The sequence below is a fragment of the Loxodonta africana genome, chromosome 12 (assembly GCF_030014295.1).
Source record: "Loxodonta africana isolate mLoxAfr1 chromosome 12, mLoxAfr1.hap2, whole genome shotgun sequence".
NCBI classification, from domain to species: Eukaryota; Metazoa; Chordata; class Mammalia; order Proboscidea; family Elephantidae; genus Loxodonta; species Loxodonta africana.
In genome coordinates, this window is record NC_087353.1 from 39,810,755 (window position 1) to 39,833,801 (window position 23,047).

At 37.4% G+C, this 23,047-nt stretch overlaps 1 protein-coding gene and 1 long non-coding RNA gene across 4 annotated transcripts in view; both read right to left on the reverse strand.

Moving 5' to 3' along the window:
* ASXL2 (ASXL transcriptional regulator 2) overlaps positions 1 to 23,047 on the reverse strand; it is a 190,324-nt gene that overhangs the window by 57,001 nt on the left and 110,276 nt on the right. For all 3 annotated transcript variants that reach the window (XM_064295135.1, XM_010591973.3, XM_064295136.1), the window contains exons 3-4: positions 20,944 to 21,052; positions 16,179 to 16,329 (exon numbers count right to left, since the gene is read on the reverse strand). In XM_064295135.1, the coding sequence (XP_064151205.1) occupies positions 16,179 to 16,329; positions 20,944 to 21,052 (260 nt within the window). The remainder of the gene's footprint in view (positions 1 to 16,178; positions 16,330 to 20,943; positions 21,053 to 23,047) is intronic.
* Positions 5,686 to 16,172, reverse strand: LOC135232935 (uncharacterized). Its single transcript, XR_010323561.1, has 2 exons — positions 13,291 to 16,172; positions 5,686 to 12,704 (listed from the first exon to the last, which is right to left on the reverse strand). It is a non-coding gene; the product is annotated as an uncharacterized LOC135232935 (long non-coding RNA).

Genomic DNA, 23,047 nt, shown 5'->3' on the forward strand with positions numbered 1-23,047 from the left:
GATGTGTGCATTTATTGATATAAATTGGCCTCTGAGCACTGCTTTTGCTGTATCCCAAAGGTTCTGATAGGAAGTGTTTTCATTCTCATTGGATTCTATGAATTTCTTTATTCCATCCTTAACGTCTTCTATGATCCAGTCTTTTTTGAGCAGGGTATTTATTGTTCAGTTTCCAAGTGTTTGGTTTCTTTTCCCTGCTTTTCCTGTTATTGATTTCCACTTTTATGGCCTTATGGGCAGAGAAGATGCTTTGTAATATTTCGATGTTTTGGATTCTGCTAAGGCTTGCTTTATGACCTAATATGTGGTCTATTCTAGAGAATGTTCCATGTGCATTAGAAAAGAAAGCATACTTGGTTGCCTTTGGGTGGAGTGTTCTGTATATGTCTATGAGGTCAAGTTGGTTGATTGTGGCATTTAGGTATTCCATGTCTTTATTCAGCTTCTTTCTGGATGTCCTGTTCTCTACTGCAAGTGATGTGTTGACGTCTCCTACTATTATTGTGGAGCTGTCTATCTCATTTTTCAATGCTGATGAAGAGTTTTTTTTATGTATCTTGCAGCCCTGTCATTGGGTGCATAAATATTGAATACGGTTATATCTTTTTAGTGTATTGTCCCTTTAATCATTGTATAGTATCCTTCCTTATCCTTTCTGATGGATTTAACTTTAAAGTCTATTTTGTCAGAAATTAATATTGCCACTCCTGCTCTTTTTTGATTGTTGTTTGCTTGATATATTTTTTTCCATCCTTTGAGTTTCAGTTTTTTTTTGTGTCTCTAAGTCTAAGATGTGATTCTTGTAGGCAGCATATAGACGAATGTTGTTTTTTAATCCATTCTGTCACTCTCTGTCTCTTTATTGACGCATTTAGTCCATTTACATTCAGGGTAATTATGGATAGGTACGAATTTAGTGCTAACATTTTGATGTCTTTTTTTGTGTGTTGACAGTTTCTTTTTCCCACTTGATTTTATGTGGTGAGTAGATTATCTTTATATATTGTCCTTTCCTCATGTTTGTTGTTGTTGATTTTGTTTCTGCTGAGTCTGTATTTTTCCCTTGTATTTTATTTTGATGAGTAGGATAGTTTGTGTCCTTTATGGTTACATTATTTACCCCGATTTTTCTAAATTTAAAACTAACTTTTATTTCTTTGTATCGCCGTTATCTTCCTTTCCACATGGAAGGTGTATGATGACATTTCTTAGTCCTTTATTATTTTAATTTTGTCTTCTTTAATATAATAACATCGCCGTTACCCTGTGTTGTGGCTTTTTTTTTTTTTTAATCTTGCGTTGTGTTTTTGGATTTCCTTGTCTGGGTTGACTTCTGGTTGCTCTGCCCAGTGTTCTAGTCTTGGGTTGATACCTGATATTATTGATTTTCTAACCAAAGAACTCCCTTCAGTATTTCTTGTAGGTTTGGTTTGGTTTTTATGAATTCCCTCAACTTCTGTTTATCTGGAAATGTCTTAATTTCAACTTCATATTTAAGAGACAGTTTTGATGGCTATATGATTCTTGGCAGACAATTTTTTTCCTTCAATTTCTTAAATATGTCATCCCATTGCCTTCTTGCCTGCTTGGTTTCTGCCGAGTAGTCCGAGCTTATTCTTATTGGCTCTCCTTTGTAGGTGACTTTTCGTTTATCCCTTGCTGCTCTTATAATTCTCTCTTTAACTTTGGTTTTGACAAGCTTGATTATAATATGTCTTGGTGATTTTCTTTTCACATCTACCTTATGTGGAGTTTGATGAGCATCTTGGATAGATATCTTCACATCTTTCACTATATCAGTGAAGTTTTCTGCCAACAAATCATTAACAATTCTCTCTGTATTTTCTGTTATCCCTCCCTGTTCTGGTACTCCAATCACTCGTAGGTTATTTCTCTTGATAAGAGTCCCACATGATTAAGGTTTCTTCATTTAAAAAAAATTTTCTTTTATCTGATTTTTCTTCAAAAATATTAATGCCAAGTGATTTATATTTGAGTTCAGAAATTCTAGCTTCTACTTGCTCAATTCTGCTCCTCTGACTTTCTATTAAATCATCTAATTCTGTAATTTTATTGTTAATCTTCTGAATTTCTGACTGCTGTCTATGGATTTTTCCAGCTTATTAAACTTTTCATTATGTTCCTGAATAATCTAATTTCTTCAGTTGCTTTATCTGTGTGTTCCTTGGCTTGTTCTGCATATTGCCTCACTTCCTTCCTGATGTCTTGAAGGGTTCTGTATATTAAACTTTTGTATTCTGCATCTGGTAATTCCAGGAATGCACTTTCATGTAAAAGATCCTTGGATTCTTTGTTTTGAGAGCCTGTTGAGGTGATCATGGCCTGTTTCTTTATGTGACTTGATATTGACTGTTGTCTCCGAGCCATCTAGAAGTTATTGTATTAGTTTATACTTCCTTACTGTGTCGTAGTTTCTTGCTTTGTTTTGTTTTGGTATACTCCTATGGGTTGCTTGAGTGAGCTAGCTTGATTATTTTCACCTTTGGAGCTCTGGTGTCCTGTCTCCAGCTGGCTAGAGCTGTTATCAGGTATATCAGTCTAGGAGTCCATTCAATTTTCTTGTATGAATTCAGCTCAGGTTTCCAGGTAGCTGATATCAAGTGTGTGGTACCGGCTCTGTCCTACAGTCTTAGAGGGGCAGGGGTGATTGGCGTATATACCGGTATCTGATTGCATCAGGGGGTCACGCTCCGAACAAGGCAGGGGACTGAGAACTGACCCCCAAGTGTCTCTGAGGAAAATGTGTCTCTGTTCCCTAGAGCGTGCTGGTGGGTGGGTTCTGCAGAAGGACCATGGGCACCCAAAGTTTTTGTTGTAAGGACTGGGAAGCACCAGTTATCTCTGGACCCCTGCTGCAGGTGGCTGGGTGACCGGAGTGGAGCTACCAGTCCTTAGGTCCCTGTTGTGGGTAGGTGAGGACTTTGTTTAATAGGCAAGGCAATGTCAAATGTCAAACACCCACCTCTCCACCGCACAGCTAAAATGGTTGGAGTTTGCCAACAAGGGCCTATTCTCCTGAAATAGGTCCATACAAATCCATGCAGAAGGGAAAGGTGCGCAGGGTCCACGGACGGTTTGTGCCTGGACAGGAGCTGCTTCTGTCCTGAGCTCCCCCAGTTAATGGAGCTAGCAAATTATATTTTCCCCCCAGTTGCAAATTTTTTCCTTCCCCAAGGCCGGGAGGACGGCTCTAGGTGCTCACCAGGGTCTATCTCAGGCCTAGGGATTCAGCCGCTGAAGCCGGCTTGGGGGTGGAGTGGGGGGGGGCGGTAAAATATAGGCAAGTACTTAGCTTTTGCCGAGAACGCCATTCTCCTCAGGTTCCGGAGCTGTGAGTGGGCCGTGTGGTGGTGGCTGCTTCTCCCTGAGGAAACTGCAGCCAAACGCTTGTACCAGCCCACCGCCGCCGCCGCTCAGGGAATGGTGTCTAAGGGCTCCCCACGGTTCAGGTCCGGTACCTCCTCTCCACTACTGAACAGTCTCTTCCTCCTCCTGCCCCTCAGTTCGTTGTCTAAGCTTTCCTTTCATGCTCAAGGCTCCTAGCTTGTCACAAATATACTCGTTTCACTTATTTTTTGGGGTCTTTGTTGTAAAGAGGGCTCGACGGAAGCGTCTGTCTATTCTGCCATCTTTGCTCCATCTCTCAGTAGCTTTTTAGCATATTCAGAGTTATGCAACTACCACCATCATCAAATTTCAACATCCCCCAAAACATCGTCATACCTAGTAGCTGTCACTCCTCTTTCTCCACATCTCTGACCCAAACCTTGGCAACTCTCTAATCTTGATGAATTTGCCTACTCTTAGTATTTCCTATAAATGGAATGACATAGTATGTGGTCTTTATGATCGGCTTCTTTCACTTAGCATGTTTTGAGGTTCACCCATGTTGTAAATGTATCAGTACCTCATTTCTTCTTATCGCCAAATAATATTCCATTGTATGCATATACCGTGAAATCAGTGAGAGCCGGAACTCTATGGACGTGCCTTGTTTTTCCAGGTCTCCTAAGTTTTCTACCTTTGACAAGGTACACAGTCTTACCACCTCTCTATCACTCTCTATTAGTGGAAAATATTTGAGTTTTCCCCATCTGCCAGGTTTCCACCTTATAAAGGTTCCAGCTTTCACAGGTTTTACTGTATTACATTTTTTTATCCATTCATCAGTTGATGGACATTTGGGTTGTTCTACTTTTCGACTCTTATAAATAATGCTGTAAGGATCAATCACATACAGGATTTTGTGTGGACATATGTTTTCAATTTTCTTGAGTATAAACCAGTAGTGGAACTGCTGGGTCTTACGGTAAGTCTAAGGAGCCCTGGTGGCACCATGGTTAAATGCTCAGCTGCTAACTGAAAGGCTGGCGGTTTGAACACACCAGCCGCTCTGCAGAACAGTGTGGCAGTCTGCTTCTGTAAAGATTACATCCTTGGAAACCCCATGAGGCAGTTCTACTCCGTCCTCTGGAATCACTATGAGCTGGAATTGGCTCAACAGCAATGGGTTCTTTGGTTTTGATATGGTAACTCTATGTTTAACTTTTTGAGGAGCTACCAAACTGTTTTCAAAAGTGGTTGCAACTATTTTTCCAATCCCACCGGCAACATATTAGCGTTTTAATATCTCCACATCAACCATAACCAACACTTGCTATTGTCTGTCTTTATTTGACCACTGCTTTTAAAAGGACATAATAAAAACTATTAATATCTAATTGTCTATTTTCTTTTTAATGTCTTGCAGAAATCTGAGAATGTGTACTTTCTTACCTGCCCCAAACACTGCCTGATTATGAACAGAAAACCAACCAACCCCTCATTATACAAGTTCTACCTTGCGGCCTGGAAAAAGAGACAATAAGACTATCTGTAATTACCAGGGCAAACTGCTTGGAATGTTTCCCGTTAAGCAAAAAAAGACTTTTTAACAAATGAAACTACAGCATATCACAAAGCCAACTGAAATAAATCATAAAAACTCCAGCACCCACCAATGAGGGAACTGATTTAATGCTTAATGCCAATTACCGATCTCACAACTTCTATGAAACTTAACAAGGTGCTGGACAGTGTTGACAGCACATGATTTTTTGTTCAAAGAAATGAGTAAAAGTATAAAAACCGTATATATGGTATGTTTTCACATACAAAAAGCAAAAATACAAATAAAAGAAAAATGGAAGAATAAGCAAAAAGAAAAAACTAATAAAAATGGTTTCCTACAGAGGAAGATAATCTATGAGGAGATGCAGAAAGGGAAAGGAGAAACACATATGTGAAAGTAACTTATTTTATAGTGTCGCAGTTTTTTTTTAAGCAAGTAAATTTTAAAAATGTGTTTTCTAGAAGTCTGAAATAAACTTCAAACAAACCCAAGTATCTATCAAATTGGTGGCACAAGGACATAGATAAGTAACCATGGGGTGTACCTTAGATGTGGAACATGCATGATAGCTCTGTAATACTCTTTTTCTCCTGTACTCTCTGGCCAAGCTTTGAAAATTTACTTCTAAATAGAATCTGAAAGATCTTTTTTCCTGCTCTGGAATAGTTTTAAAAACACGGGCTTGTTTTTAAATACATGGTTGAATTCTCCTGAAAAACCATCTGGGCACGACGTTCTTTTGAAGGGAAGCACTTCCCCAACTCTTTCTACTGCTATGGAAATTTATTGTTTAAACTTTCTAATGCTACTAGATTCTTTTTTTTTTTTGGAATTGTGGTACAAATATACATTTCAAAACATTTGCCCATTCAATAATTTCTACATGTGTAATTCAGTGACACTGATTACATTCTTCATGTTGTGCAACCCCTCTTACCATCCTTTTCTGAATTATTATACCACCATTAACATAAACTCTGTGCCCCCTAAACCGTAGCTCTCCTTTTTTCCTCCCTCCCACCCCTGGTTGCTGCTGTTGTTGTTAGGTGCCATTGAGTTGGTTCCAACTCATAGCAACCCTATGCACAACAGAACGAAACACTGCCTGGTCTCACACCATCCTTACAATTGTTGTTATGCTTGAGCTCATTGTTGCAGCCACTGTGTCAATCCACCTTGCTGAGGGTCTTCCTCTTTTCCACTGACCCTGTACTCTGCCAAGCATGATGTCCTTCTCCAGGGACTGATCCCTCCTAACAACATGTCCAAAGTATGTAAGATGCAGTCTCGCCATCCTTGCTTCTAAGGTGCATTTTGGCCACGCTTCTTCCAAGACAGATTTGTTCGTTCTTTTGGCAGTCCGTGATATTCTTCGCCAACACCACAATTCAAAGGCGTCAACTCTTCTTCGGTCTTCCTTATTCATTGTCCAGTTTTCACATGCATATGATGTGACTGAAAATACCGTGGCTTGGGTCAGACACACCTTAGTCTTCAGGGTGACATCTTTGTTTTTCAACACTTTAAAGAGGTCCTTTGGAGCAGATTTGCCCAATGCAACGCGTCTTTTGATTTCTTGACTGCTGCTTCCATGGCTGTTGATTGTGGATCCAAGTAAAATGAAATCCTCGACAACTTCAATCTTTACTCCGTTTATCATGATGTTGCTCATTGGTCCAGTTGTGAGGATTTTTGTTTTCTTTATGTTGAGGTGTAATCCATATTGAAGGCTGTGGTCCTTGATCTTTATTAGTAAGTGCTTCAAGTCCTCTTCCCTTTCAGCAAGCAAGGTTGTGTCATCTGCATAATGCAGGTTGTTAATGAGTCTTCCTCTGATCCTGATGCCCTGTTCTTCTTCATATAGTCCAGCTTCTCGTATTATTTGTTCAGCATACAGATTGAATAGGTACGGTGAAAGGACACAGCCCTGATGCACACTTTTCCTGACTTATCCCCTTGTTCTGTCTGAACAACTGCCTCTTGATCTATAGAAAGGTTCCTCATGAGCACAATTAAGTGTTCTGGAATTCCCATTCTTCTCATTGTTATCCATAGTTTGTTATGATCCACACAGTCAAATGCCTTTGCATAGTCAATAAAACACAGGTAAACATCCTTCTGGTATTCTCCTTCAGCCAGGATCCATCTGACATCAGCAACAATATCCCTGGTTCCACGTCCTCTTCTGAAACCAGCCTGAATTTCTGGCAGTTCCCTGTCGATATACAGCCATTTTTGAATGATCTTCAGCAAAATTTTGCTTAAGTGTGATATTAATGATATTGTTCTATAATTTCCACATTCGGCTGGATCACCTTTCTTGGGAATAGGCATAAATATGGATCTCTTCCAGTCAGTTGGCCAGGAAGCTGTCTTCCATATTTCTTGGTATAGACGAGTGAGCACCTCCAGCGCTGCATCTGTTTGTTGAAACATCTCAATTGATATTCCATCAATTCCTGGAGCGTTGTTTTTCACCAATGCCTTCAAAGCGGCTTGGACTTCTCTTCCTTCAGTACCATCAGTTCCTGATCATATGCCACCTCTTGAAATGGTTGAATATCGACTAATTCTTTTTGGTATAATGACTGTGCATTCCTTCCATCTTCTTTTGATGTTTCCTGCATCGTTTAATATTTTCCCCTTACCAGGAAGAAGGACCTGGCAGTCTACTTCTGAAAAGCATTAGCCAGTGAAAACCACCCCTGGTAGCCACTAATAATCTTTAGTTTCTATATATTTGCATATTTCATATAAGTGAGATCATACAGCATTTGTTCTTTTGCGCCTGACATTTCGTTCAGCATAATGTTTTCAAGGTTTATCCGTATTATGGCATGCATTGGGACTTCATTTCTCTTCGTAGCTGAGTAAAATTCCATTGTATGTATGTACTACATTTTGTTTATCCATTATATGTTGTTGGACATTTAGGCTGTTTCTACCTTTTGGCTATAGTGAATAATGCTGCAAATGAACATTGGAGTACAGGTTTCTGTTCGCATTCCTGCTTTCAAATCTTCTGGGTATATACCTAGGATTGAATTGCTGGATCATATGATAGCTCTATGTTCAACTTTTTGAGGAGCGGGCAAACTGTTTTCCACAGCTGCTGTACCATTTTAACATTACCACCAGCAATGGAATAAAGGTTCCAACATCTGCACATCTTCACCAACACCTGCTGTTTTCCTTTTTTTTTTTTTAAATCATAACCAGTCTAGTGTTGGTAAGGTGGTATCTTCGTCGTCATTTTTGTCATTGGTTGCTACTGAGTTGATTCTGACTCATGGTGACCCCTATGTGGTTAGATTCGATTTTTGTGCACTCTGTTTTCTGAGAAAAGTATTCCATTTCATCTAAATTTTTATAGCATTGTGAAAAATAGTCTTGTTCTTTTAGATTTTGTTTTGATATTTATCTCAACCTTAATTTGTACACTTATGCTTTTTCCTATTTCAAAAAGAGTAGATTAGGGAAGTTTGTTGATTCATTTTAAAACCAACTTTCTAGTGATTTTCTTTCTAATTTCAGTTTTGTTTTTATTCATTTCTTAGCTTTCTATTGATTTTTATTATTCCTTTTTTTTTTTCTCAGTTGTATGCTTATTTTATTTTCTTTTTATTGACAGTAGTATTCAATGCCATAAATTATTTCCTGATAACTTCTTTGGTCACATCCCATAAATTCTGTTACAATATAGTTTCAATATATCCTAGAACTACGTTTTTGAAACCACCTTTGACCTAAGAGAAATTTAATAGAACGTTTTAAAATGTCTAAGAGACCTGGTGGGACAGTGGTTAAGAGCTCAGCTGCAAACCAAAATGTTGGCGGTTCAAACTCACTATGCACTCCACAGGAGAAAAACGTGGCAATCTGCTTTCATGAAGATTACAGCTTTGGAAATCCTACGGTGGTGTTCTACTCTGTTCTATAGGGTCACTATGAATCAGAATCGACTCAAAAGCATACAATAACACAGGTGAAAGAGGCTGTATGTTTTTTCCATCATGTTTTTTTTGGTACTTTTCCATATGCTGTATTTATTTTAATTATTTAGAATTTGATTTTTTTGCTTGTGGTTAAAATGTGAAGTTTTATAAATATTCTATTTGCACTTGAAAAGCTTTGCTCTCTATTACAGGGATCCAGAGTTTGATATATATCTAAAAAGCTATCTCACTGATTATGTCACTTAAGTGTTCTATATCCTTCTTTTTTGTCCATTTGATTTGTTTTGGTTATATAAAAGGATAAAACTTTCATTAAAACATACAAGCGCAGAGGAAACTATTTTTATGTCAGTGAGGTAGGCAATTTTCTTGAGAAAAAGAAATAAAGGTTTCCCCTGCTATCTAAAAATACAGCACGTCCTATGAAACCTTTTGTAAGCCGAAATGGTGTAAAGTGAAGTAGCAGTTACCATTAATTTACATGGGAAAAAATTTTAAGTATTCTAAGACTCAAAAAATAACCTACCAAATAACACATAAAACCCTTACAAGCTCTTTTGGGCTTTTCTGATACCTTAGTACACGTTTTGCTAATGGATGCACAAAATAAATTGAGCTAAAGCACAGATACTCACACAGTTCAAAGCTATAGCAGCTTGATACTGAGATGCTGAGTATAGTTCCCGGGGAAGAAGCTTGGCGATGCCACTCTCACTGCTTGGGGTGGGCAGTGCCTCTTTAAAGGCTCGCTGCAACACAAACACTGAACACTATTTCCGCGGTTAGCCTTTTTTCATAAAAGTGAGAATTCTCTTTGGATTTCTTTTGGTTAGCGAAAACAGGTACTAATATAGATCTTTCATAAACGTGAAGTGGTGAAAGGCAATTTTTGAAAAGTAGGGTATATCTGTATTGCATTACATTAAAATTAAGAAATTCTAATAATCAAAAGATACCTTCAAGAGATTGCAAAGACATGCCCGAGAGGGAAGTTATTTGCAATACACTTACTCCTCGATTATCTCCTCATCCAACATTTCACATAACAATAGTAAAAAATCTATTATCCGACTATTTTGTAGTTAATGAGGCGGCAGCAATGGCTGTGGCGTGTCCCCTCCCTTGAGGAGGGTCTCCAGGGAGCCTCTGGGAAGCTGGGCTGCGCAGTCCACGCCCTCCTTTGTCTTCTTACTTATACCTTCATCTTACTTCTTTCAAAGGATCGTTACAGTTATTTACTCATGGAGGTAGTTATTTTCTGTCTGAATAAAAAAGGGACACCATCTCATATTTTTTCTCCTTTAAATATAAGTATAATGTTTTTTTTTTTAAAAAAAGAAAAACAGCATTTTCAATAGTTTATAAGGCTGACGAATCATCTAAGCTATCGCTATTCGAATGTGGTCCATCAAAACCATTGCTATTCAAATGAGGTTCACATACAAGGTTTTCTAGGGCTATACCTTAAAATGTGTAAACATATAAAAATAAAACCTTGTTTGAAAAATAGACATTGTGACTGCATCTTAACTACATTAAGGCTTCATTTATAATCTTTTCTTACTGGGTAAGTGGCGCTTACAGAAAAATAATCACTCATGCTTCCTATTACTAGTTTTACTGTTCACTTTAAACACCATCCTGCACACCAAGGAAATATACTACGCACAGCATGATTTTCAACAGTGGAATGGAAATGAATTGTTTTAACCTATACACCAGTAACTAGGAATAAATTATATTAACCTAAACACTATTGAGTAGAAAAACAAAGAAGCCAGCATATTAACTCAGATACCAAATGGACAAGAGGATGAAACCAATGGAAAAGGTCTATAAACAATAATCATGTTCCTCTTGATATGCAGTTATGAAAATTGGTAGAGTCATCATTATTACCACTCTCTCCCTTCTCCAATCCATACTACACGCTCTAATTTTCTTAAAACACTACTCTGTGCACACCAATAACCTATAAATAATGGTACTAGCACTAAAGATTAATAGTTTGATCTCAACCCCTTTCCTTCCACAAATTCTCTCTTCCAGCCAAGATGATCTTCCTTCAGCTTTCTGAAAATACTATACGTACTCCCACCTTCCTGGCTTTATATGTATCTTCTTCCCATGATACATCCCATCTTCCCTAGTGAAAACTCTTCAAGGAAAGGACCGTATCTTAGAATCTTCCGTAATTCATTCAATACTTAGCAAGTAAGGTAAAGTTCACTACTCCCCCAATACGCTTTCATAATATGATAAATATAAACACATGTGACTTATTAAGTAATTTGCTAATTATCTGCTTATCTTTCTATACCTCTAGATATGCTGAGAGAACTTTAAGGGTAGGATCTACACCTTATAAATTTGTTCCCCAAATAACTGACAAATCGTACATACTGGAGAAAGAATGAATGTGGCAAGTAGTTGAGTAAAGGCATTTTTTAAATAGACTCATAAATTTAAATATATAAGGCATATTTAAATAGACTCATGTTGGCAAAGAATACTGAATATACCACAAACTGCCAAAAGAATGAATAAATCTGTCTTGGAAGAAATACAGCCAGAACGCTCCTTAGAAGCAAGGAAAGGGAGACTATGTCTCACATACTTTGGATCAGTCCCTGGAGAAGGACGCCATGTTTGGCAAAGTAGAGGGTCAGCAAAAAAGAGGAAGACCCTCAATGAGACAGACGGACACAGTGGCTACAACAAGGGGCTCAAACATAGCAACTATTGTTTGAGTATGGTGCAGGACTGGGCAGTGTTTCGTTCTATTGTACATAGGGTCACTATGAGTCAGAAGTGACTCAATGGCACCTAATGACAACGACAATATTACTTTGGTTATTGTAAATAAACTAATGGTCAAAATGATACTCCTCAAGGTTATATCATAATCAATTATATCATAATCCAGTGGGGAATGGTCAACAGATTAAAAGCACTCTTATTTAGGAACATTTTTATTTGATTAGAAACAAAATGCTTGCTTTCAAACAGGCACATACAACAAACGATTAACAAATTCTGACCAAAAGATCAGTAAAAATAACAAATCCTGATCAAAAGATCAGTAGCTACTCATTATTTGAGTTAAAGAACCAAAGCCAACATCATAAAAAGAACATAGTAACCTAGTATATTTTTCAAAGCTTAAAATTAAGTGTTTTCAGGAAAAAGGAAAACAAATTTTAGAACTTGAAACTCATCAAAGCCAGTTTTACATAGTTGACTGAAGTATTTCCAGGTTGTTGGATATTTATGTACCATCCACTGAGTATCAGTCTAGAAGGAACTATTTTTCAGATATTTTATAACACTGAGAATTTTCCATTTCAACAGATGATTATTACATTGAATCAGCTCAAAAGGATGTGGACTATTAACATTTTAGATCCATTTCAGTTAAAACCTTTAGTAAATAATCTCTGACTTAAATTTTTATTTTCACCTGAAGACATTCAACGGGCCCCTCTGAAGTAGCAGAGAGACTATCAGAAACATTGGGGCAGTAATGTCAAATGGAAACTTAACTGTCAAAATATTGATAGTTGAAGGACTGATTAATTTTGGAAACTTCAGTTATAATCTCCAACAACAGTAATTCTTCTCTTAAGGGAGAGTTTTTATTCCAGCAATAGTCTTTCTTGACAGAAACATCATTTCTAGAGGTAAGGGACCCTTTTTAGCTCCAAGTCCTTTCTTCCCATATCAAGTGCAGTCTACTCCAAACTGGGCAGGCTGCGGTTCCTAAATATGTTCAGACAGCCCCCTGCTCGAAGATGGAGAACCGGAACACCTTCCTTGCTTCTGGATACCTTGACTATCTAAGTCCAAATAGAATGGCGTCTTCTTCAATACCAAAGACAGAGCTAAAAATCTCCAACTCAGCCACCAACAACCAGCCCCAGAGAAAAAGAGAACATCTCCCAAAGGTCTCTCTCCACATGTTAGTTTTTTCCCCTAGTATACTTTTTAAATGAGACATTACTATACATAACCATCCCTGTTCAGTACATTAACAAATATGCAATGATTTTAAAGGTAGGCAGGTCTCTGATACTTTAAATAACTTCAGATACAATATGCTTCAAATTCCTGATTTAAACTAGTTCTGAATAAGCAGTAAAATTTACATTGTTCATGCTCCAGGAAATAACTGGTAATTCCTTAGAGATGAAAAGGTATATTTCACTTAATTTTACTCCTTGAACACTTTAAAAGCAGACCAAAATCTAACAAAACTTTTCTATATCAGAAGATAAAAACAGTACTTCTGCAGTTGCTTCATGCTGCAATTATTTATATCTTATTTTGGGAAAAGGCAGAGCCTTCACCTAGCTCTGACTCTACGGGAAAGCAACAGAAATAGTTGATTTTAACAGTCATTTGTCTGGAGTTACTCCACCTTACCTTGGCTTGGAATTCCATAAAGCTCTCCTCTGAGCATTGTTTCCTGTCTGAAAATTAGGAACCAAAACCGCAAACTTCTAAGTTCTTTCACGTTACACAGAAATCAAGAAACTAGTTTTAATACTGGACCAAATTTCAAAGTCAGTTCGCTGTTCCTACTTGGCAGAAACATATAGCTATCAAGAAAGCTTCTATCGATTTTTAACTAGAAGTATCAGTTTTGCTGTCTGAGCTCTTTATTTTTGTACATAAAAGGAAGTGGGTTTTGATACTATCTCAATGTGCTTCCTGTCTTACAATGCATTTGAAATAAAGTGATGTCAGAATGAGAGGAAAGGAGGCCCTAAATAAGAAAAAGGAATAGGCACAATTAGTTCGCTTTACCTTTATTGATAACTACAACTGATTTAGAATTGCTCTGCAAACCAAACAGTGCATGCTACTACTATCAATGCTGACTACACATTTTCACTTTAAAATGTTTAAAGAAAATTCATAAATATGTAAATATATCTAGAAATTTACACGATATCTATCCATATACCATGCAAATGACACATGAATGAGAGATGCACATTCTACAAGAGACTAAATCATTCATTATTGGTAGCTGGGAATTTATCCATTTCTTAAGAATATCAGATCTGCTAAAGTGAACAAGGGAGCCCTGGTGCCACAGAGGTTCAGCACTTGGCTGCTAACCAAAAGGTCCATGGTTTGAACCTACCAGCCACTTCGCAAGAGAAAGATGAGGCAGTCTGCTTCCCTAAAGATTACAGCCTTGGACATCCTATGGGGCAGTTCTAGTCTGGCCTATGGGGTGGCTTTGAGTCAGAACTGACTTGACAGTAATGGGTTTGGTTTTGGTTTAAAGTAGTCATGTATTACATGAGACACCACGTGTACCTCTCATCCCACCTTCAAATTGCACATACACCCCATTTGCGAATGGTGTTCACAGTTTATCTGGATATAGCCATAACCAGAAAAGAAGTTTACAGAACATCTCTTCTTAACATAAACTGGGGATAAATATTCAATATTGTAACCGTTTCTGGAAGAGGAATGACCCAAAGGCAGTTCAAAAACAATTTATTTGGACCACAATTTTGAATTTGCTATTAGCTTGCTTTAAACTTCTTCCATTATTATGCCAAGTGTAGGACAAGGTTATGTTATTAAATCTACCTACTAAGCTACTGACAATGGGGTTCTATTGACAGTTCTTCCTGTATCATAATACAGCCATTCAAATTCTTAGAGACAGCTATTAACCACTGTTAGTTCTGAGCAGAAGAAACACAGATATAACAGTCACTATTCAAAACAGCTACAGCAGCATATGGTAACTCTTGAGAGGTGATGACCCCCAAGTATATCCCAAGACCATGACTTTGTGCCCAGTTAACCAGACCTACCTCCTTTAATATTGATTTCTAGAACATGATTCTTCCTAATCGCTTCCCTTGCCTGACGATTTGGCTTGGTTCCTAATCTTTGATCAACAAGTCCCAAACTTAAAAAGAAAAGTTTAAAATGGGGAGAAGTAGAGGAAAGACAGAGCCCTTCTCACTTTTGGCTCCATTCTTCCCCAAAAATGGTCCTTATTGAACCTGGTGGAATGCAAGACCCTGGATCACTCCTCCTTCCACTGCTGACAGCGATCCCTTCTAAAACATACATCAAGAATACTGGCCAGAGGCACCAGCTTTGTCTTGCCTTCACACCATATGTTCCTAACATCTGATGTCTGGGTTGCTCGCTAACTGGTTGTGATCTTGAAGTTAAAATCCTCTGGTTACAAGGTTTGCCCAAATTGCATGTGTAGTAGCTATAACTGACAGAGAACACAGATGATGTCATAAATTATTTCAATTCTCTCCAGGAATGGCATATATGCTAAAGTAGGGATGCTAATTCATTAGAACTATTTTTCTGACACAAGCATATTAACAGTTCTGAAGGCACTTAAAATTAATGAGTCAAGTATTCCAGTAAACATCACCCTAGCTCCTAGTTGCAAAGAGAGTTTGCCTGTAACTGAAAATTTAAGACAATATCCAAGCTAGAGAAAATCCTGGATGTCTATTTTGCTCTGGAATATCACTACACCAGTTCTAATGAAGTTACCACTATGAGTTGGCTTAAAACTTGCCTTGCTATGTATAGCTAAATCTATAAATTTTATGATAAAAAAGATTTGTCCTCTTCAAAAAAACTCTAACAAGAAGATACAGAATAATTAGCAGAAATAGGCAATAAAATGTATCCTTAACTGGAAAGACTATCCCCAGGGAGGTGTAAGAACAAGGACATTACTCCCTAAAGGAAGTGTTCTGGGTGAGCTATGAAGCAAACACCAAGAGGGATGACAGCAAAGACCAGCAGACTAAACATAGGTTTTGCTACTAGAAATGAAAAGCATTCTTTTCTCAGGAAAGAGAGAGCTGTTAGAGCAATAAGTGCTCAAATTTCAGAAGACAGGATTAGAAAGGCAAATAAAATAAAAGCATCCTAAAAAAGGACATGGATGGCCAAGAGCTAAGAATAAACCCAGGTAAAACCTAGAGTTGTGCTGTCCAATATGGCAGTCACTAGCCATATATGGCTATTTAAGTTTAAACAAAATTAGAAATTCAGTTCCTCAGTCACACTAGCCATATTTCAAGTGCTCAACAGACACATATAGCTAGTGGCTACCTTGGTACATTGGACAGCATAGAGATAGAACATTTCCATCACTGCAGGAAATTCTGTTGGACTGTGCTGTTCTAGAGGGTAAGAAAAAAGAGACTGGCTGACCTGGAGTCTTGGAAAAGAGGAACTACTAACAAGGGCATTTGTCCTATAACATTCAGTACTTTAGTAAGGGATTCAGGTGGATTTACCTTTCCTTTTCCACCTGCTCTTTTTTCCCTCCTTGTTGCTGCCACCATCACTGCTGCTGCTGCTGTTCTCAGAACTCTGGGAATCTGACTGACCATCACTGCTTTCTTCTGAACCTTCTGATAGCTCTTTCACCCCATCCGGCACATCTTTCTGAAAATGTAGGCATCCAATTAGAATTAATCATTACCATTTCAGCAAATAGGAATTAAATTTCTGATTCTGTATCGTTGCAAGCTAACTGTGCTGATAATTTTTAGTACTGTACACCTCAGTAGCAGAATATCTTCTGAATTCCTGTCATTTCTCTTTCTGAGTCAAATTAGCTAATGTTTCCGTTCATACCCAAAGATAAAAATGATACATGACATTCATATGCAGGCACAAAAACACTGGCTAAAGTCAGACAAAAACTGGACAGATGTAAATTCCGCTAAATGATGAAATGTTCAGAATAAAAAACAGTATTTTGACAGTTTTGTAAAATGTATGTACATCCATGTATATTATACATGTGTGTGTGTTATGTATATCTGCATTTGGTGTACGTAATTATCATTACGTGTTATGAATTCAGACAGTCTGAACAGCAAGAGACAGGCAACCATTAAAAAAAAAATTCAGAAGAATTTACTTGGTTTCTGCATTTGCATAGTGGGAATGCTAATCAGAAAGGATATCTGTGTCAACCCAGTATGTAAGAGATACAATAGGGTAGTTACAAGACCAAGAACTAGGAAATCAAGCCTTCTTAGGTTTGAATTCCAGGTTTACCTTTTCCTAACTGTGCAGCCTTGGTCAAAGTGTTAACCTCTCATGCCTCAGCTTCCCTGTCTATAAAATCAGGGTGATAATAGTATCTACCTCAAAAGATTATTCTGAAATCAAATAAGTTAGTAAATGTAAAATGCTTAGAATAGTTCCTGGCATATGGCAAGATCTCAACAAATATCAGTTATTATTTATGTGTTTAAGCAGTACACAAAAATATACAATTATACCAAACCAAAACCCAAACCCATTGTCGTCGAGTTAAACTGACTCACAGCGACCCTACAGGACAGAATAGAACTGCCTTGTAGGGGTTCCAAGGAGAAGGGTGGATATGAACTGCCGACCTTTTGGTCAGCAGCCATAGCACTTAACCACTATGTCTCTGGGCTCCAGAATATAATACCTGCCAAAAGTTGAACTGGCAAATGTTGTGTGATATATTTATAACAATGGCGACAAAAAAAAAAGTAGCTGTTGAAGCTACTGATGTACAATCAAACACCTAATGGAATGTGGTTCCTTGGTTTGGAGGTTTAGGGTCATGGTTTCATAGGACATCCCAGTTAATTGGCCTAATAACATGTCTAGTGCTTCTGTTCTACCTCCTAGTTCACTGCATAGTGCCTGGGGTCTTAAAAGCTTGCAAGTGGCCATCCAAGGCACAATGATTGGTCTCTATTCGCCTGAGAGGGAAAAGGAGAGTCAGAAATAGGAGGAGGATATAGAATGTGTGGTTAATTGCCTTCATGAAGCACTGCCTCCTCTGCTATGAGACCAGAAGAACTGGATGGTGCCTGGCTACCATTACCGAACATTTTGATCAAAGATTCCATAGAAGAATCCTGATCAAAAGGGGGATAATGCAGAACAGAACTGAAAATTCTCATGGACACCACACTTCCTGGAGCCTTGGAGGGTGGATAAACCCCTGAAACTACTGCCCTGAGAAAATCTTTAAACCTTAAACCAAAAATATCCCCTGAAGTCTTCTTAAAAGCCAACAATAGTTTAGCTTAACTAGTTAAAAAAAAAAAAGGTCTGCTTTCAGCATTATGCTTTTTTAAGAACTATATACATATAAAATCAAATTGACAGCAGCAACTCAAAAGCTTAGATAGCAAACTGGGGGCAGTGAATTTATGTTAATGGAGGAGGAACAACTCAGAAAAGGAGGGTGAGAATGGTTGTACAACTCAAAGAATGTAATTAATGTCATTAAATTGTACATGTAGAAACTGAAAAAAAGAGAATGTTGACAGACTGTGATAAATGTAACTAACATCACTGAACAATTTTTGTGGAAATTGTTAAATGGGAACCTAACTTGCTGTGTAAACTTTTACCAAAAACTCAATAAATTAATATGTATATTAAAAAGTATATATACTATACATATAAACACACTGATGAATGTTGTTATCTCTATATACAACTATGGATGATTCTTTTTTTCTCTTTTAATACTGTATTTTCTCAAATAATTTATTTTTATAATCAGATCAAAAATAATTCTGACAGACAAAATGTAAGCCTACAACTGGCACCCATATGACATCATAGCCAAGATCATAATTCTGACTTGTAATATTTATTTTTCACTTAAGCTTATGTCCTGGTGCCATTTCTCCCTGAGCCATTGCTTATGTTAAAATACATACTCTATAGTTTTCTGTTCTTTCCTTCAAAATGCAGAACACCTTTTATAGTTAGTTGCCTGCCAGACATCCTGACCTATAGATTCAACTAGTACCTTAAAAGAAATATAATTATCTTCTTTTCCTAAACTTGTTATCCCTCCAGGATCAACGGCTCATGTCCCAAATCTTAGAATCATTTCGTCCTCTCTTTTATGCACTGTAAATGCCACATATTTTATTTCTCTAAAACCCCTTGCATCCCTCTCTTTTACCACTCCCTTAGCTTAAGCCCTGATTAATTTCTTCTGAACAACCATAACCACCTTTTTGGCAAGTTTCCTTGCTTCACACTCTTACATATATCCTACTTATCTTCCTAAACATGAATTTGATCGTGCTATTCCGAAAAACCTTCACCATCTCCTCAGCACACAAACACATGTATACACACACTCTAAAACTGCTCAGTCAGGTTTTCAAAGACCTCCCAAGTTTGATCTTCACCTAGTGTTTACCCTACTCCTGAGCTCCTCACCACACTAGCCCACAGAGAGATTACCTTCTCACCACTCCAATTTACTCGACCTTTAAATCCGTTCTGCAGATTTCTACCTGTGCTTTTCTTTAAGCTATTTACTCCCTTGCCCTGGAGACCAGATCAAATTTTACATTTAAAAACAAAAATAAAAAAAAACTTTGTAAACCTCTTTAGTCAAAATTAATCTTTATTTCTCTATACTACCATAGTACTTTATAGTACAGTACTTTATAACAGTACACTTTGTCAGTATGCAATTTTTTCAGTAACTACCATAGTTTATTCCTCTTTAGAGCCTCTACAGGGTCTAGCACAGCGTAGGCATTTAACAGATGTTATTAATAATATGGAAGGACTAGAACAGTTAAAACCTAAAAGAAATGCAGAAAGCCCCATGTGGGAAAAGAGCCCTTAACTCCAGTAAGTTCAAAGAAGTATATAAAAAGGAGATATCACAGGCAGGTTAAATCTTTTTAACGTAAGTGAGCTATACGCAACTACTGGGTACAGCGGTGACTACAACTCAAAGCTAAAAAGGTAAGGGGAGTCAGAGTCCCACATATACATGGACACTGTCATTGCCTGTCAAGTACTCATTCTTCTTCTGCTGCTGGAAAAAAAAAAAAAAAAAAACCCTAAATGTCCTTTGGGGTACAACCCCTCTCTCCTCAATTCACCTGGCTTAAGCAAGCTTAACCTCGGCCTCACATCAAGTGTGTTCATGAACCTAAGACCGTCCAGTCAAAAAGCCTCAGTGCATTTGACAACAGTGACCATTCAGGTATAGACACATGGGCCAAGCCAAATGAATTAAGTCAAATCAGAATTACTTGAAGGGCTCCTGCTTTAGTTCCTGGGACTCTTCTCACCAGACTTAGAACTCACAGAGTAGGGTTTGGGAGTAGAGTTACGAACGATGAGGACAGAGCCTGTCTGAGAATGAAGTCCGGGCAACACAGAGACCAAGCCCTGATGACATCATTTGAGCTCCTGTATCCAGTTGGGTTACCTTAGATTTCTGAGTTACATGAGGTAATAAATTGTTTTACTCACGGTTATTTGAGTTGGGTGTCCTGTCACTTGTGATTGAAGGGACACTGGTATGTACAGGTCCCTTCCCAGTGTAAGAATCATAAATTATTAAGTTTGTTATGGTGGAAAGAATACGGGACTGGGAGTTCATTCAGCTCTGGGGTCATACTCTGGTTCTGACATTATCTGGCCAACACTGGGCAAAAAAATTCAGTGTTCTGCACTGTGGCTTCCTCCACCATAAAAAAGGAATGAATAACCACAACTCCGAATGCAGTGAAGAATTACATGAGAAAGCATCTAGGCAGTATGCTCCACATAAGCACTCTACTTTCTAAATGTTGGAAGGCTCTTTAAAAAAAAATCAGTGGGAAGTCATTTCTATTTCATTCTTTCAAGATCATAAAGAATAAAAAAAATTATTATTTCTCTAACATACCTATAGATAGTTAACAGGTAGAAAATATACTGGCTACAAGGTTAAAAACACAGTGAAACCTGTGAACCGGAACTCGACAGGACTGCCGTGTCTGGCAAGTTTTCTGCCTTTGCAGGGTGTAGTCTTACCACTTTTCTATTGCTCGTTTTAGTGAAAAATATTTGAGTTTTCCTTCTCTGACAGGTTTCTACCTTACACGGGTTCCAGCTTTCACAGGTTTCACTATATTACATCTTCTTGAAAGTAAGCACTTCAAGAACAATAGAATTCTGTCTCTTTGACTCAAATCTTATTTATATGTAGTCACTTGTTGTCTTTTTAAATGACTGCACAACAAAAATATTTACCTTCAATGTATACACTCCCATTCTACCTGGAACCTTATAGAAGATACCCTCTTCACCTCGGGAGTTTGTGTGTAGCATTGCATTCAGGCATGCAAGAGGGGAAGTCCCACTGTAAAACAAAACAAAGCAAAAAACATACACACACACAAAAAGATTAGTTTCCATCTCTGAACATCCTATGTAACATTGATAAATTAACAGCATTCATTTGACTTAAAACACTTTTTATAACATGTACAAAGACTATCAATCTACAGAGAGGCTGCCATGGAGAAAATGGATGTAAAAAATCATTAGTACATATATTAAAAAAGTCCTTCATTTTCTCAATCCTTATACAGTATTTAACGTTTAAGTCAAGGAAAATTTATCTCACAGAAGTATCACAAATATAATTTGTAAACATTCTATGTTATTTAGCACAAGTTTTAAATCTTTAGAATTAAAACAGAGGGAAAACACACATACACACACAAGTGCTAATAAACTTAGCCCCTTGCATATTGCTGCACCAGACTAAATGTAGTTGTGAAACTAACATGTTTCAGTAGTAGTCTCTTATATTTAAATCTGTCATGACATCACTTTGAAAGGTATACACACAGGCATCTGAATATTTATCTTGCATGCAGTAACTTGATTAAATGCTTATTAATTCTAATATACATTTATCGTTATTTAGGTACATAATACATTATCTGTAAAAAGTAGGTAAATACATTATTTTCCTTTCCAATTGTAATCGGATTTCATTCCATGTCTTTTTGTAAATATCTACCAGAAACAATAGCAATAAAAAATTATTAACGGGCATTTTTGGTTTTTTCCTGTATTTAGGGAGTGCCATTAATGTCTCACCACTGAGCATAATATTGGTTTTTTATTTAAAATAATTATTCACATATTAAGAAACAGCAAAGCAAATTGTAAGTCAGATGCATGTTTTTCAACATATACCAAATGGAAGCGAAATGTATTTGAGTCCAGTATAAACTATCAAATTGTAGATTAACTAGCATAAAATTAAAACATTTTTTTCTCAGATTAATCATTAATCTTCAGCTTGTACATAAAAGGAATTACAAAAGTATCAAAAAATTAGATAGTATTGAAATAAAAGCTTCTAGGTGAGAACAGTATTCAAATTTAGAAAGCAAAACTAGAAAAATATTTTTTAAAATCAAGTACTGTTAAAAAAAGGTATTTAAATATAGTGCTGTAGTATTTTAAGAACATGATCACTTTTCTAAGGAAAACACCAAAAACATCATTAGAGAAAATATTAAGACATTTTAAGACACAAGAAAAACTATACGCAGCAAACAAACACTTGGAAAGTTCCTATGGTAGCAACCATACAAAAAGAATCAGTTAGTGGTCCGGAGTCTCTGGAGATGTACGGCATGCCTAAATTTGTTTTTAATTTTTTTTCATAATACCCAAGGAATTGTTGTTAGCTGCTGTCAAATTGATTTCGAGTCATGGCAACCCCGTGTATGCAGAGCAGAACTGCTCCATAGGATTTTCAAGGCTGTGACCTTTCAAAAGCAGATCACCACACCTGTCTTCCAAAGTGCCTCTGCACAGGTTCGAACCACCAACCTTTTAGCTTAGTAGTTGAACACTTATTTCCACCACCCAAAACCAGCGCCGTGGAGTCGAATCCGACTCATAGCGACCCTATAGGACAGAGTAGAACAGCCCCATAGAGTTTCCAAGGAGCGCCTGGCGGATTTCAACTGCCAATCCTTTGGTTAGCAGCTGTGGGCACTTAACCACTACGCCACCAGGGTTTCTTTCCACTACCCAGGGACTCCTAATAAGGCAGCCTAATGGCATATTTTTAAATCCCTCTTCCTCTCAGTTCTGTGCTGGTGTTACCCAATAAAATAAGCTTACTAGAATAGGCTGCTAGATATTTTCAGTATACCTAAGGATTTTTTTTTTTTTTTTAAGATAAGAATTCTCTGTCAGGGAAAAGAAGGGCATGGGTCCACTGTCCTTTGCTACTGTGCAAGTGTTGAGGGTCATAAACTTGAGAGAAGGCTTGCCTCTCCCATAACGCTGACAGCAAACAACTAAGGAAATAAAATCTTTTGGGGGA